The sequence below is a fragment of the Mastigoproctus giganteus genome, chromosome 6, assembly GCF_048544385.1.
Source record: "Mastigoproctus giganteus isolate SK-2022 chromosome 6, ASM4854438v1, whole genome shotgun sequence".
In the NCBI taxonomy this organism is placed as follows: domain Eukaryota; kingdom Metazoa; phylum Arthropoda; class Arachnida; order Uropygi; family Thelyphonidae; genus Mastigoproctus; species Mastigoproctus giganteus.
This window is the reverse complement of record NC_143580.1, coordinates 177737236-177755428: the sequence shown is the minus strand read 5'-3', so window position 1 is coordinate 177755428 and position 18193 is coordinate 177737236. Positions and strand designations below refer to the sequence as shown.

The following is an 18193-nucleotide window of genomic DNA, read 5'->3' as shown; positions in this document are numbered from 1 at the left end:
CTATAATCACAGGAAAAAAAAAAAAAAAAAAAAAAAATCGCTTGGCACTCGAGGCCATAGGACAGGCAACAGATGCATATACTAGCGAAAGGGCTAATGAAATGAATCTAATAACAATACATAAAAGTTTCTAAGAACATTGTTACTGCATAATATTGCACACAATTGCATTTATGATTTTTGCTACTAAATATGACTGACAGAAATATTTACCCAACAGGTTGGGTTGCCAGTCCACAATTTCCAATCAGTAGAATCTCCAATAACATATCATTCAGACTTAATTGTCCAATCAGTTTGCAGAGAAATCATAGTTATTGCTTTCATACAGTCTGTGTACCCCACTCCTAACTTTCCTTTATCCCTATCCCCACCCCCTCACACACACACACACAATGCCTCCCTGAAACTCTTTCCAATTGGAGTAGCAGTATGATTCAAAATTCAAGAAGATTTTGATCAGAAACTTAACCACCCCATAGCTCAAAAAACATGGTCACTGAAAGGCATAATGGGACAGACTACAATTATTGCAAAGGAAGACAGTTCTCCAAATGCATTCATTGAAAACATGCCTTCTAATATGTGGATACATCTTATTGTTTCAAATGCACACTTTTAAATTTATATGACATCCAGTTTGAAATAAAGGAGCTGTATACACACATATCATGCAGTTCAACTGACAACATAAAACAACCTGCAACATTTCACATAATTCTCATAACTGTATATAATGTCTCATTTCTTTTCCAATGAGGCACCGAATTTGCAAAATAATTCTAACCCTCCAAAAAGTTGCAGATTTTTGAGGTTTTACTATTATTTTATTTTTACAGCCATTGTTTAAGGCCATGGGTGCAGTCAGTAAGGAGGAGAGGACAGTGCCCCCACACTGGATTTTTCCATTTTAATGCAACTCATTTAATTTTTTTCTCACAAGACTACTAGCAAATAAAAAAAACTGTTAATTTCATTTCCAAATTGCAGCATTTTTTTCCCCCTTAAATTCACAAAACAGCAACTTTCCAAAATTTTGTATGAAGCACTGAACAGTGCATTTGTGGTCCTGCTCTAACTATTTCTATCCTTTTTATTTTTTTTTTAAAGTAACAGTATATCCCCACCCCCCCAGAAAAATTCCTGCAGGCATGCATATTTATGGCACAGTTTGCCAGGTAAAAAAACATTAAGAAACTTCCTCAGTGACCACGCTACAAACATTTAGATTGGAGTGCAAAACAGTCACTCATATTAAAAAGCAATGGCAAAATGCACCCAAATTGCTGTATCAAATTAAAACAGAAACAAATTTGGATTCTGATCACTATAATAAAACTGCATTAAATGAAATAACACAATCCATACTTAATTAATGATGAAATAACAGAAATTATTAAAGAAGTATTTTTTATTATAAAACTCACTTTGGAGCATCAAAGTCTGCATACCTGAGATTTTCTTCTTCATCATCTACGTCAACATTCTCAGAAGCTAAGAAGTCAAATGTGGCCAATACTGACGCTTCTGCATCCATTAATGCATTTTCAGTAACAGAATTTGGAATTTTTTTCCCAGGTATTCTGAAAGAGGTCAATAGTATAATATACTTGATGAACTAGTAATAATCATTTCACTGATAGAAAACTTCCAGATGTGACAATTTAAACATTTAATTTAAGTTAAAAATTTAGACAAGTGTAAACATTCTAAAATTAGTTTTAAAAAGTTACTGTACACCACATAAGTGATTCATTCTCATGCTATCAGAAATAAAGTCAGCAGAAAAGCAAATTTACTTATTATTATTACCACTTCTTTTCAATAACCTAAAACATAAAATATTATGGTTCCAATATATTTAATACTACTCATAGTACTTGCACAAGGACTCCCTAAGATGCTTGTGACCCCCCAGGGATCATGCCCCACAATTTGAGAAATGCTGCCTTAACCCATTTATACTTGTTGTTAAAAGCTTTATGATGCAAGAGCAACTAAAGGCCATAATGTACCAAACAAAGGTTATAAACAGCAGGTTGGTTGGTTGTTTAAGGATTTTATGGTGCATTAGCATCTAAGGCTATATTGAACCAAGTCAAAAGGTATAAAATGTAACAGTATGAAATTATAACTGTTTAGTATATGATATAAAACAGTTAAAGCATGAAACGATAAAACATTCTAGTTGAAATGATATAGATTAATAAAAAAAGGTGTAAAAACTGAAATATACCTGACATGTCATTGTCAGATAAAATCTGTCTTGAGCGTATAAGGCTTGTGTGTATAAGTAAAACATAAACAATGAATTAAAACAGGCACATTCGATTAAAATATGATGGACTGTTAAAACGGTGTCACAATTACTACACATAGGACGATCATCTGCCCTCAACAGATAGTGACTCAAGTAACAATGACTTATGCAGAGTCGAGACAGAACAACTTCCTCTTTACGGTTTCTGCGCACACTAGATTGCCAGTGTTCGATTACAGGCTTTGTCTTATATAACTTGTTTGCAGCCTGCCCATGCCATATGAGTTGCCATGGGATACCAGTTTTTTACGTACTACTCGCCTGTAGTCTGTATAGGGGACTAACAGGCTGCACTGTCTGCCAAATCATTTCCTAAGATCTCAATATGGCCAGGGATCCAGTAGAAATAAATATCAAATTTGGATTGAGAAGGAACATCCAGTTTCTGCTATATCTGGGACAGGACTGGGTGAGGGTTGTAACTTTGATACTAAGGCCTGTAATGAACTGAGAGAATCACAGTATATATAATAAATTTTTTTGTGGTGGATGGTTTCTATGTGATCCATGGCTAGCTCAACCATGTGCAGCTCTGCAGTGAATACACTGCATGCATACATATATATATATATATATATATATATATATATATAAACAGCAGGTCGACAAAAAGTCAGGAGTAAAGATTGCACAGATTATAATGTCAAAATCTCTCCTAGCATTGGATCAATTTTAGATAGGTAAACAATGAATCAATAACAGAACTGTCATTCAGAATTTATTTCAAGGTAGGAACAGTTTGGGCTGCTTCATTTGATAAAAAATGTAGTGTGCTGAACTTTGTTGTGATGATAATAATCATATGCCAGACTCAAAGGAAAGCATAACAGTGAGCAGAAATATGGATTTGAAGCAGTAAAGAAGCAAGAATGAGGTAATGTGTGTGGCCTATCAGAATTTTTCAAGGATAACCTCTTCTTTTCTAGTTGAGTGGAAATCAAATGGCCAGAACCAAAATTCTGATTTAATCTGTAGGAGTCTGTCTGTTGCCATCTTGCAATTTGCAGATGTCTTGCCAGTGATGCATAGAGTCATTAAAAGACTAAAAAAGTCTTATAATGAGTGTAAATGTAATGAAAGTAATGTACTTGTAATGAAAGCAGTATCAACTGACCCTTTGGCAAACCTATCACCATAGTCACAACTTTCATCACCAAGTATACCAATGTGGGTAGGGATCCAGCAAAATTTCACAACTTTCACTTTCTCAGTAATATTGATCAGCACAGCTTGGTTATATCCAATTAGGTGGTTGTGATATTTTTCTGCTCATTATAAGGCAAGAATAATAGTACTGAGAGAATCAGTGAATATGATGGGGTAACTGTCTGGATTGAATTGATTCTACAGCTATTGCATATAGTTCTACAGTAAAAAATGCTGCATTCTAGAAGTCAAGTGGCAATTATGGGTAATGAAAAAAGAACATCACCAGAAGCACCTAGGGAAATGCATCAAAATACTGGTCAGTATGGGAGCCATCTACGTACATTTGTGTGTAAGAATAAAACTACGTAGCAAGAGAGTTATGAAGCTGCTTAATGTTTCATTGGGAGAGAATGGCTTTTCATTATTTTTGAAGGGTAATGTCACATACTAGGGGAGAGAAGTCCGATGGAGGAATGACAGTACAGTGATCAGTTGTGACTAATTTAAAATTATCAAGCTGCCAGTTTTCAGGCAAGGAGTAAAGACATGTCAGCTGGTTGATTTCTTGATAAATAAACATAATAAATATTTTTAAGTGAGGCACAAATAGATAACTTCAAATCAGATGAGTCAGTTGAATTTTAATCTTAATGGTATAATTCAAAAGGAGAGTATGACATTTAAGAGAAAGTGGAGAATCGTAAGCTTTGCACAGAGACTTTGAGGGGGTGAAAATGTGTAATAGACTCCTAGTGAAATGCACAAAGCACTGTGATGTAAGCTAGTGCTTTAAAGTGAGGTCCAACCATTGTAAGACACTAAGTTTGGATGAGTTACAGACTGGAGATCCATAATCTGGCCATGGTGATCATACTATAGGAAACCTACTGAAGAAAAGTATGGCTTCAACAACCCACAATGTGGCAATTAATACTCTTGGGATTTAATTTTTTTTAAATAGAAGTTTCAAAGGATTCGGATTAGGCTAAGAAATCAAACAAGAAATCACTCGAACAAGCTATATCACATGAATTGCCTACTTTCAGGGCTTGTCTGTCAGGATAAAAATTACATTTTCTATGGAAATGAATAATGACAATGTTTTGAGCAGATAGGTGAAAGCCATTATTGGCAGATCATGTTGCAATTCTGTTCATAGCACCTTGCTGTTTGATCATTCTCATGTCCTGAAAATGGCAAATAAATGCTAAAATCATCTACATGTAGGGTAATGAAAGCTGTAGATGAATATTCTGCATTACTGAGTTTATTTTTATAATAAAGGGGATGGCACTTAAAACCAGCCCAGGGGGAACACCTTCCCAGATGAAGTTGCAAGAACTGAAAGGACCTATATTTTAGGAAGTTCTGAATAAATTTGGGGAGATGAACTCTTAGTATTGATGTGTGTAGCAACACATAATACCTGTATCAAATACCTCAATTTCTAAACAAACCATAATCAAGTATTAGCAAGTTAGCAATACAGGTTGTATCTTCAAAAATAATGTGCTTAGCAAGTCAAGTTAGGTTCCAGTTTTTGAATGTAAATGATTTTTATACAATACTATCAAAAATTAATAAATTATCTCATAAACTCTTGATATTTTAAGGAGTCCTTATGTGCTGTAATATAATAACTAGATCGTATGTATAGCTTAGCTTAATTTTCAGCACTCACCTCATAGTAATCCGCTTAGCTGGTGGAGGGTTTTATCACATACATAGTGGTTGTAGGATTCTAATACTTTACAGGGATTATGGGTTTTAAAATTAAGTTATGGGCTGTTGAAAAATTTTTAAGAAAGGAAAGTGCACCTTCCATGGTTGCCTAATTAAATTAAATTAAATTTAATTTTTAAGAAAGGAAAGTGCACCTTCCATGGTTGCCTAATTAAATTAAATTAAATTTAATTTAATTAGGCAACCATGGAAGGTGCACTTTCCTTTCTTAAAAATTTTTCTACAGCCCATAACTTAATTTTAAAACCCATAATCCCTGTAAAGTATTAGAATCCTACAACCACTATGTATGTGATAAAACCCTCCACCAGCTAAGCGGATTACTATGAGGTGAGTGCTGAAAATTAAGCTAAGCTATACATACGATCTAATTAACTCATAAAGTAACTATTTTCATTAAGTTTGTTTTCCCTACATAATGTATTACAGTTTTATTGCATAAAGTGAATCACACACAACACTACTACAGATAACATTATAAATTGCATAAATTTTCCGGAAAGTACAGTTATATTCTAGATCTAAAACTATTATAAATCCAATTTACAAAGGATCTAAAAGTATTATAAATCCAATTCAAAAGGGGGGTTCAAAGGGTGACACAAATAATTATAGACCTGTTAGTTTAACTTCTGTTCTGGGGAAAATAATGGAGTCACTTAGAGAGGCGATACGGGATCACCTAGACAAGGCGGCAGTAACAGTTCGGACACAGTATGGGTTTGTTAAGGGGAAATCTTATCTGACCAATTTGATTGCATACTACGATGTGGTCATAAAGGAACTGGATGCAAAAAATAATTTTGATATCATATACTTGGATTTCGGGAAAGCTTTTGATACTGTTGCATATGGAAGACTGCTGAACAAATTGGAGCGGTATGGCATTAGGGGCAAGTTACTGCAATGGATAAAGGGATGGTTGAGTGGGAGATGACAGAGTGGTAAAAAATGGACACTGCTCTATGTGGTCTAATGTTATTAGTGAAGTCCCCCAGGGTTTGGTGCTGGGCCCATTGTTGTTTTGTGTAATTATCAATGATATCGATGAAAGTATATCAGGCTTAATAACCAAGTTTGCAAATGATACAAAGGTTGGCAGGGTTGTTAATGACAGTAAAGACAGTATGCTACTGCAACAGGATCTAGAAAAGTTGGGCAGATGGGCTGAGAAGTGGCAACTGAAGTTTAACATTGACAAATGCAAAGTACTCCATGTGGGTAGCAGTAACCACGAGAAATGTACCTACTGTGTAGTACTACCCTCAGGGAGGTGGAGAATGAAAAAGACCTGGGGGTAATTGTGCAGTCAGATATGAAATTCTCTAAGCAATGCAGACGGGCTACTAGAGCAGGTCAAGGAGTTTTGTCAATGATATATAGGAATTTTGCAACAGAGACAAGGAGGTAATTATCCCTTTGTATAAGGCAATGGTCAGGCCACACCTTGAGTACAATATATAGGTCTGCAGGCCTCACTTGTTGCCCTACAGAGAAGGGCAACAAGATTGGCGAGAGGAACAAATGGGGTGCGCTTACAAAGAAAGGCTTAAGTTCTGCAAGTTGCAGCACCTGGAGAGCAGGCATCTGCGAGGTGATCTGATGGTTTGAGCAGGCTCAATGCTGACGGGATACTTTCGCTTGCTCAGATTAAGAACCTGAGGGGCCATCGATTCAAATTGAGGAAACAGTTGTAGAATAGATGTGTGGAAGTTTGCCTTTAGCCAGCCGGTAATTGATTGTTGGAACAGACTTCCATCTGCTGTTGTGGAAGTTGATAGCTTAAATAAATTTAAAGCTGAACTAGACAAACATTTGGAGTGACTGGATGGGTGAAATGGGAAGGGTTTTTTTTTTTTTTTTGGCTGATGCTGTATAAGCTTGCTTTCTTACATTATATGCCTCAACTAATGCTATTTCTCTTATTGGCTCTTTTACCCCCCCCCCCAGTGGCGGATTTCCGCACAGCGCACAAGGCGCGCGCGGTTGGGGCCTCTTAAATCGAGGGGGCTCAAATCTCAGGTCTCAAAAAAAAAAAAAAAAAAAGTTTTGTTTTAAATTTTTACACTCATCTTTATTACCGTTACTGAATAGAACTATAATTTAATATGAGAAGTTAGTAAACTCTTATGCAAATGTCCCCACATATTATATGAAATATCTATGCAAACTAAGTGAATCTGAAGTAGAATACATATTATCATTAATGCTAGATTTTATGTGTTAATTTTATGTATTAATATTAGATTTGGGAGGGATGGTAGTTGTGTCATTTTTTCATTTAAACATTAGTTAAAATATATATGAAAGAATTGCGCAACCAAAATGATTAAAACCGCAACACCAAATCTAAAGCGCGTGCTATAGTAAAAATGTGCGTGCAGAATGCATATTGTAGTGGTACTGAAAATATTTAGGGGGGGGGGGGGGGGAGGCCTCAAAATTGAATTGCGCCTGGGGCCCTTCAAGTGCTACATCCTCCACTGCCCCCCCCCCCCCCCAATATGCCATCAGCAGATTTTATGGCCCTAATTCTGAAATTCTTTATAACAGGGAAAATTTCACGTCCATTCATTTTATTGTCCACTCCCAGAGCCCTAAAGATCTCAATCAGTTTCTCTTTAAGGTGCCAGGCTGCCAAACTCTGTAGCCCAATAACAGAAATTTTTCCTTGCATAGGTGCAATTTTGTCAATCTCACTTTGCTCATGGGCAATCTTCGGCCCATTTCAAAAAGCTTAGTACCTTTTTTCAGATGAGGTCTCCTTACTTGACATAGTATTCCAAGTGTGATCTTAAACTGCCTTGTACAGGGAAATTAAGTTATTTAAGCTTGTTTCTCCTAGCTTAAACTTCCTGTTCATTTGAAATGTTGTTATCCTCAAAACACCTTGCCAATCCAATAGCAGCTGTTGCAGCAAAAAACCCATATCAACAAATAAAGATGTACCTACTATATTACTCCGTCCCATTTTCTCAATTAGCAGTTTCCCTGAACCTTTAAGATATCCTCAAACATACTGATAAAACTCCTTGTGTCACATTTGTTCAAATAAATCCTGTCTCTACAAAATAAATTCTTTCTAACTACAAGTGCAGGACATGCTAATAAAAATTTCTCCCCAAAAGCCTTAAGTTAAACCACAAGGCTTTCGCAGTACAGTAGCATCCCGCTAATCCAGGCTTGATGGGACCACACTCTGTCTGGATTAGTAAAAGTCCAGATTAACTGGAAGTGATCTTTAACATGCCAGTTTTTATTTAAAGTTACTAAATAACAAAATATTAACTAAATTGGTTTTTATATTAATTTAATAAAACAATATTTCAAAGTAAAAATTATAAAAAGTAAAAGAATATGGTAAGTAAATAAAATACTGTACAATGCAATAAAGTTTTATTGTAGAACATTATATTACACTAAATTAAACAAAAATATTACAAAACAAAACAATTTTCAAAAGTTTACTTGAAATAATCCTCAATGTTTTTTTGCTTTAAATTTTTAAACTCACTTTCGGGCCGCATGATCTCGCAGACGCTTCAAGGTCAGAAGCTCACCAGCTGATGCGTCATCCTGTCTCTCGAAATAAATCGGTAGCTTCTCCAGCATTCCAGTTGCTTCAATGTGACTCACACCAGTTGTTTCCTCACACACTTCATCACTGGAGTTGTCATCTTCATTAGCTTGCAACAATGATGATGAGCATGCTTACATGATGTCTTCTTCGTGTGAGGATCTAATGTCCTAGATCATTATCACACATTATCCATGGGGCAATATCTTCATTTGTTACATCTGAATAACCTCATAAATGTTGAAATAACTAAACAAAATCATTATCATCCTTGTCATCATCAGGATCCGAAGAAATATCCATTTCCTCCTCAGATCTTTCCATTGGAACATTGGGCCAAAGTTTTTTTTCCAGCATTCGATAAGGGTAGTCATCAGTTTTGTCCCAAGCTGCAGCAGAAAAATAAATGACATTGTCTTTACGTTGACATTTTTAAGAAGATCCATAAAGTTTGATTTTTCTTCAAGTGCCTCTTGTTGTTCTAACAGTGAGATCAACTTATTTCTGTACTGTCGCTTCACAACCTCTATAACTCCTTGATCTATAGGCTGTAACGTTTTGCAGTAACGTTGAATGGCAAAAATTTTATAAAGATGTTGCCAGATCTCAGTTCTTCTTTTGCTGGGTGGGTTGGAGCATTATCAATGAATAAAACTGCTTTTTCTTCCAATCCTTGATCCCTTAAATATTTTTTAACAAAAGTTTAATTGCTTTCCTATTTTTTTGTCCAATTGAAAACAGTTTGTTTTGCCACCCCTATATCAAGAGCCACGTTTTTTAAACTTTCTCCCTTATCAATGCAAAAAAGCGCATTCAGTTTTTGTTCCATCGACGTGGAGTAACACTCTTTCTTTTTGTTGCCATCTTCTGTTAACCCAAAACCACAAAAAAAAATAATAAATAAATAAATAAAAAACGCAGCAATACAGTCTGAGGTAAGGTGTACACGTGGGCAATTCTAGCAGCAACTGTCAACTGAATATAATAGCTGAGTGACTGATTTGCGAGTCATTTCCAAGAATGCATGATTCATCCCCCTCCCAATCACGTGCTAAGGTGCATCATCAACATTTGCTCTTATCTAGTGCAGTGGGCAGTTACTGCTTAGTATACATGGACTAGTTTTTGTCCCTTTATCCTTGCTCTTCTTGTTTACAATGACATCGTTAATATAAACTTAGCTAAACGAGCTCATGCTTGTAAATATATTATAGAATTTGCAGAAACCACTCTCATAAGTCAGTTATATTTATAATTTTTTCCATATTTTTTTTTTTTTTTTGATAGTTAGAATTTTTCCCCTGACAGAAAATCCAGTCCAGATTAACAGAAAGTTCAGATCATCAGGGTCTGGGTTAATGGGATTCTACTGTATATAATTCTTTCTATCATGTCTGGGCAGAAGTGCAGACACACACATTCTGACCTAAACCTAACTCCCAGCATTTTTTCAGCATGGCCCTATAATCATCTAAACAAGTTGTAGGTTGTTCATTCAATATTCTAGCCTCCACATGAATAATATTGTTCTATTTATCCCCCTTAAAATCAGACAATCTCTTGGTGATGTCATCAATTGTCAATCCCAGCAAACACACCTTGGTTCTAGTCCACCTATCTTTATTACAAAAAGTGTTTTCTGTTTCCCCTTAAGATAAAACTAAATCTCTCGATAAAAACTAAATTTTTTGAACCAGAGTGGTGTGCATTTGACTATTCACTTCTATGACCTGAATCAGGGATGTCACTTGGCAGATCACGAGATACTTGAGACCCTGATGAGTTTCCAGTTACATCTGTTGCTAGGGCAAGCAACCATTTCTTCAGCAATTCAAATTCTTCTAGTAATGTTCAGGTTTTAATTTGAGATCAGTATTCTCTCTTATTATGATGAGATAATTATCTCTTATTATTGTGTTACGATTAAGTCAATGGGGCAGAATTAGACATTGACATTAAAATTTAGATATTTTAGTACATAGAATAAAGTAAAACTGTAATGTTATTGATTGGTTATTTTAATTTAAAATTAACTATCGCACTATTACTGACTTATAAAAAATGTAATGCTTTTTTTTTTTTTTTTTGTGGGTACAAAAAATATAGATCAGGTTTGGGTGCAATTCCAATTACTGCAGGGTCTAACATGGTGGAATGTGTGGCATGCAGGACTCCAGCTTAACTGATTTTATTCCAGATGGTCTACATTTTAGTATACTTGTTAATTGTAGAGGCAAATCATAACCATGATTCTATTTTGATTGCACACTGAATGCATCTTTCATTAAATACAGCTCTCAAACTGCAACAGATTTGCAGTAACTTATCTGTGGATGTTATTCCAAGAACTGTTTTTCTCATGCTTGGCTTAGTTGCAACCCTTGTTCCCCTAAGATTTTGGATGTGGTCTAAGACTTGGGATGGTTTAGTCAGCAACTCGCTATGTGAAATAAGCAATGATGCCACTAATAGATACCCTTGACATGATTTGTCCAGTGCGGCTAGTTGATTATATTTTTCCAGATTTGCACTTGAAAAGTTCCATCTGATGATATGACTACAGCAGATGGTGTTTAGCCTTCCGCTAAATAATTTGCATTTATATGGTCTCAAAATGCAACAAATTTGCAGTAACCTATCCAAGAACTGTTTTTCTCATGCTTGGATTGGTTTCAACCATTGTTCCCCTAAGATTTCAGATGTGGTCTAATCTAGACTTGGGAATGTTCTTGGGATGGCTTATTCAGCAGTTTGCTGAACTCGCTACGTGAAATAAGCAATGATGTTGTTAACATATACCCTTGACATGATTTGTCCAGTGTTGCTAGCTGATTATATTTTTCCCAATTTGAATTTGAAAAGTTCCATCTGATAATATGACTCCTGTAGACTGTTATGAACAAGTCAAATAGCAGGAGAGCTGGAAAGCTCATCAGTGGCTGAGCTTAATCAAGTAGGAAAATGAAAGAATATATGTGATTCAGTATTTAATAGCAATAGATTGTCTGTCAATAAATTTTTCCAAAATTTGTCCCTGTTTATCAAGTGCCTGATTACACAACTAGGATGATGCCCATTAAATCTCTCATAATACAAAAAGGAGGAGAGAGTTGCAATACTAGTCATGGTCTTCCAGTAAAATATTTTGAACAGAGCACAGGTACAGAGACAAAAATAAATGCAAAATTCAGAGATTGCGAACAGAGATATCCATGAGGAGAATTAACCAATTTATAAGACACAAAATTCTTACCCATAAATGCCAGTTTGAATGATGTGTTAATTGGTGTTACATAGTCTGATTAAACATATCTTTTTCCAATGGAAACTTCTGCACCATGCAGCAATAAAGTATTTCCTCACTAAACAAAAGAACAGAACCGTCTCCTCTTATTTTAGACCCTCCACAAACCTTCCAAAATAAATGTCTAAGAGTAAGTCATAATCATCCTTTGGGTTTCGTAGGCCGTGGTAATCAACTTTCAAAACAAAAGTAGAAAAGACTTAAAAACTGTTAGTATAATAAATTTTCACATAACAGTCTTCAACATATCTATGAATAATGACCTCATTACACAAATTGAGGTATGTTGGGTTGAAGGACCATGTTCAGATTGTCAAACAATGGCATAACATTTAAAATAAAGCAAAAAGGCTTTATTTAAGCCAAAAGAGATGAACAAGAAAATTTCTGCAAGAGTGAGGATAATGAATAGAATTATCAACTTGCTTTAATCAGAAGTACTTTTTTTTTTTTTTTTTTTTTTTGAGTTCATAAATTTGTCTTATTTCAAAACTTCTGGATCATGACCTGGATTTGAACATGAGTCAGTGATATTAACTAGTAATCACATATTTATTTTTCAATTTGGTAACTCTGAAATATAGTATTTCTCACCACTTCTAATATCTTCAAACAGACTTAAAGGTAGGAACTGTTCTACAAGCCCAATAACATATTTAATCAAAGACAGTCAAAATGTACATAAAAATACTTCAAAATATTTTTTACTTCAGTGGAATGCATCAGTTGAATTTAAATCTATCCTTCCTTTTAGCACTTCTTTCTGAATAGTAGAAAATGTACACAAAATTTCCACTTTCAAAGGAAGGCATGTGGCTCCTTTTTCAGCACACACAAATTAATAAGATGACAGGGACAGCCCCCAAGTGCTCAATATCCTCTTTTAATACCCTTTTTATACAAGTTTTACTGCCAATCATAACAGGTACATTATAAACACCTAAGTGCCAGATAGTTTTTTAAGGAATCCCACATGCTTTAAGGTCATTCAAAAGATGCCCAATGCTGTACCCTGTAAAGTCAACTTCCAATGCTAAGCCAGAGAGCAAGCACCTTTTGATTTTACTCTTTTTTTTTTTTTTTTATTACAAAAGGTCACCACAATAGAATACAACTTGGAATCACTTTGATTACTGCCATAAGTATCAAACAAAAATGGCCCAATTTTCAGAACCATCACTAATCTTCTTTCTCTATCTGTGCAATCTCACTGCTAACAGCTGTTATTTTTGTTCCTCTACAACTGTGGGTTTTTTTTTTTTTTTTTTTTTAGCTATTTCATTAATGGACCTGACGGTCACACAACTCAGAACAAGATTATGTTCATCTTGATCTGAGCAAATCTTGTTTTCGAGGTTTCTGAGTGTATCAGGAAGATCTTGATAGCAAGTCTCGGTGGGACCACCAGTCTTTATAGACTGGGGTCCCACCAAGTGCGAGATCTCCTAATGCCCATAAAGTGCTTTAAATGTATAAGCTTTGGCCATATTGCAAGGTATTGTCGAGCAGATGCTTATTGTGGCCGCTGTGCAAGCCACGGTCACACCTTTACAGCAGGGGTTCTTAACTTTTTGCTACAAGCAAACAAGATTTTACAGCTTACAATATGTGCGAGCACCATATATTAAAATATAATTTTTTTTTGATTAAAGATTAAAAATGCATTTTTTAATTAATTTATTTTTTAGCAGTACACGGATAAAAGAATTATATTTCTCAATTAAAATTTTGGCACTAATATTTATTACCTTATCAGTGTGTACCTTGACTTTGAAGAGATACCAAACCTTTGAAATTAATTTTGCCATTATGAAAAGATAATCGCAAACTTTCTTCCAAATGTGATTTCAACAATCTGGTTCTCTTTTTTTTTTTTGTTGTTTTTGATATTGTTCATTAATGAAAAATGCACTTTCACACATGTATGTTGATCCAAACAAAAAAAGTACTTTAATGCTTCTCTTTGTAATAAAAGAAATTTTTTGCAGTCGGAAGCACCCCAGAATGTTTTGAAATAGTTTTGTGTTGTAAAAGACATTTCAGAGCTAAACACGAGTGCATATCCAGGGCTGCATTAATGCTATGGCCAAACCGGCCATGGCCCTCGCCCGAAGAGGGGGGGGCCTCATTTTCAGGGTAAATATTTTCTAAAAGTAGTGATAAAAATTTCTAATAATAATAATAATCAACCAAGAAAATGTGTAATATAAAAGCATTCTTAAACTTAACTTGTTAAGTGCTTAAATTTTATTCTTATACCTTTTTATTGTACAATAAATAAGTTAAAAGTTTCTATTAAGTTTCTATTATTTTATTTTTCAAGTCAAAAAACAACATTTTTGACCTCTTAGTTTACATTTTTATCAAGGAATTAGTATTCACAATATAAATATATAAACCTATGTAGTATTTGTATTTATATGTATGTGTGTAATATACAGGGTGTCTCAAAAATATTGGTACAAACGTTTAGGGGAGGTAGGTAACATCTAAAGGAATGTGAATCGCATAGGAACCCATAACCAGAAACATCACCGTAAGTCGGTACACGGCACTGTTCATCAGTTTGCGAGAGGGGAAAATTTCTGGTTTACTCATTCAAGCGGCGCCTCCGTAGCCAGGTGGGAAGGAGCAGCAGTGCGTAGCACACGCTTCTAGATTAGACCGGGGTTCGAGCCCGTCACCACCAAATACGGAGGGTGCGGAAAGGCCAAGGGAATGATCACCACATATTTGCAGAGCAATATGGCCTTAGTTGCTAATGCTACTAAAAACCAAAAAACAAACAAACAAACTCATTCAAGCAGCAGTCGCCGCACGAAGAGCATGCATCGATATACGAATTGTCAGCTGGCAGACATGTACCTAGTGTATGGATTAGCAGAGGGCCCACATGGTGTGCCCCCATGCAGCACAACATCGCTTCGCAATAAATGTGTCGGCAGGTATGGTCGGCAACTGCTTAGTCGGCCCATACCTGTTACCATCCCGCATGAACTCCGCTAAATATTGGATCTTTCTTGAACAAGTTCTACCAGGGTTACTTGACGATGTTCCAGCAAATGTGAGACGCAACATTTGTTTCAACATGACGGGGCGCCTGCCCATTATGGAAGGTGTGTTCGTGACCATTTGAACAGGCATTTTGGACATAGATAGATTGGCCGTGGTGGACCCGTTGTCTGGCCCCCGCGCTAACCTGATTTATTGAGCCTTGATTTCTTTCTGTGGGGGGCCCTCAAATATATCGTGTATGAACTCGTCTGCGCTGCTGCTACTGTCAAAGAAACTCCAGGTGTGTTCGACCGTGTCCGCCAATCCATGCTGTGTCGGTGTCACGCATGAACCGCGTCTCATGGTGGAACCTTCGAGCATCTGTTGTAACATCATGAAATGCATCCATCTCGTACTCCATTGTTAATATTATGTCAAATAAATGTTTGCCACTAATTACTGTCTTGTTTCATTTCTGCTTCTTGTGCTTCTGCTACTACTTTCCCATGACGTTTCTGGTTATGGGTTCCTATGCAATTCACATTCCTTTGGATATTACCTACCTCCCCTAAACGTTTGTGCCAATATTTTTGAGACACCCTGTATATACTGTATATATACAGGAGACTCTCGATTTTCCGGAATAAATGTTTAAAAAAAAAATTCCCGGTTAATCCAAAAATACAGCAAGTTCCTGACATACATAAGAGATATGTTCCAGGACTTCTTAAGTAAGTCGAATTTTACGTAACTCGGGAATGACTAATAAAATATTGCTACTATATCCCTGATATGCCAAAATTACAAAAACTACATAATATCCTCGGAATAATGAAAAAAATATAGTTATATATTTTTAATTAGTTCAATTAAAAACTATCTGGGGACAGCGGTGAAGTAGCCAGAGTGGCACATAAGAAAAGAAAACATAAAAGAAAGAAAAAACGCATGTTATTGTACAGTAAAACGTGATATGTATTTCGTAGCCCTGGTAATTATAGTTGACTTCATTGTTGCCGATTGCTTCACCACTTCTCATATTCTGTCTTTCTCCTTTATTGTGTTCACCGTTGTCACTGACAAATCTGAATTCCGAGCGATACTTGTTGATGTTTGGCCATTTTCATACATCCTTATTATTTTAATTTTCTTATCCAACTCGATCGCTTTCCTTTTCTTGACAGAGCGACTAGTACCACTGTCACTTATTCTCTTAGTCAGCACCACGATAACGGTCAAAATTAAATTTTCTGAAAAGAACTTCACAGGGTTAAGGTGAAAACTCACTATTATCCCCCCCCCCCCCCACGCGAGCTCGCATTTTACTAAAGCACATTTCTGGAGATCACTTCCATAAAAAAGAAAATTTGCAGTTTCTGGTTTATTGGGCTTTTCTGTCAGTGCAAGAAATTATAAACGGGTAGTAAACTTGATCTTATTGCATTTGCGATAATACCGACAGCTGGAATTGTGTGGGTTTTTACATTATTACAGTGAAATGAGTTCCCCTTCACTGAAATCTTCAGTCATATATAACATTAGTAAATTTATTGAGGTAAAAAAAACTATATTGAGGTAAACTCCTCTTATAAATTTACTAATATTATTATCAACGTAGAACATATTGAGTATTACAGCTCTGATTCATACTATCTAAGTCATATATAACAAAAATATAAATAATATAACATAAGTCCGAAGCTACATAATTCGAGGACTTACTGGATCGAAAAATGTTCAGCAATCTACATAAAAAGTATGGCCATAGAAAAAAAACTTACCATGCACTACTCACCTGTCCAATACGCAAGTAGTGTGTATTGGACACGCATTTATTTTTTACAATGTCGATTTTAAATCTAATAGCTTCTCTTTATTTTTTACAATTTTGCGTATGGTTTAGTCGCCAACATTATAATGGTTCTTTAGACATTTAATTAACAGATGCAGTGTTTTATCAAAAATACTGTTCTGGAGACTAAAAAAAATTTTAGTAAGTTTAGAAATAAAAAAAACTGGCTTTAAAATCTGAGACACTGCCTAATTTTTGGTTAAAATCCAGCATGTTAAAACCCATATCTGGACACAACAAATGTCCAGATATGGGTTCTCCTAAACCTGTGTGTAAGTCTGTGTGAACAACAAATAAACAGCATCTTCGGGGATTGGGTTCATTAGCTGTTCTCAATTTTTTTTTTTTTTTTTTTTTTTGCATCATCTGAATCAAGTTTTGGTGTGAATTTTAAAATTTTTTCCTTGTTGTGTTTAATGTTTGTTATGGTTGCCTTTCCAATCTCATAAAATTTTTCTAACAAAGACCCATTTTCTCCCTTTGAAATCTGTTTAAAATCTCAATCTTCTATTCAATTGTGAAAAATTTCTGCTTTCTTTTAAAAGGTGAAGAAAACTACAGTACAGTAAAATAAAACTCTGTAAAAATCTGTTCAGAATATTTTTACTCCGTATCTGACTTGAATGTATCGTGCTATTTGCTATTTCTGTGCCATGTTCTTTGTTATTGATTGGCACATCTTTTTTTACTGTTTTAGATTTTAGAACCCCCAAAAAATGTCAGTGAACAGAAATATCAGAGTAGAAAGTGTGTTGAATAACAGATTACAAAGTGTTGTGTTTAGTTAGTATTGTATGTATATTAATTAAACTATGTACGTAAGAGCAAATTTATTTTTATTTTGTGCTTTATATCTTTTTATATCCTGTGCATAATATTCTTACAATTTTCACTTATTAGAATTTCCATTTAATATAATCAAAATTCAGTATGCAATTGTGATCATGATAACTTGCATACTGTAATTATTTTATGGCACCAGCATAAAAATAAATAAATAAATAAATGGTGGCTTGTTCGAATTTTCAACGCTTTACTGTATAGGAATGTTGCTAGCAGAAACAAGGTGATTATCCCTTTGCATAAAGCAATGGTCAGGCTGCACCTTGAGTACTGTAAAGAGGTCTGGAGGCTTAGGAAGGATGTTGAATTGCTAGAACAAGTAGAAAGAAGGGCAACAAGATTAGTGAGAGGAACAAAGGGGTGCTCTTACGAAGAAAGGCTTAAGTCCTGCAAGTTGCAGCACTGGAGATT

The 18193-nt window shown here is 35.2% G+C and overlaps 1 protein-coding gene across 5 annotated transcripts in view; it reads right to left on the bottom strand.

The window, feature by feature from the left end:
- LOC150084775 (striatin-3-like) overlaps positions 1-18193 on the bottom strand; it is a 751872-nt gene that overhangs the window by 575354 nt on the left and 158325 nt on the right. For all 5 annotated transcript variants that reach the window (XM_090376594.1, XM_090376597.1, XM_090376596.1 and 2 more), the window contains exon 6: positions 1452-1583. In XM_090376594.1, coding sequence (XP_090232720.1) covers positions 1452-1583 — 132 coding nt within the window. The remainder of the gene's footprint in view (positions 1-1451; positions 1584-18193) is intronic.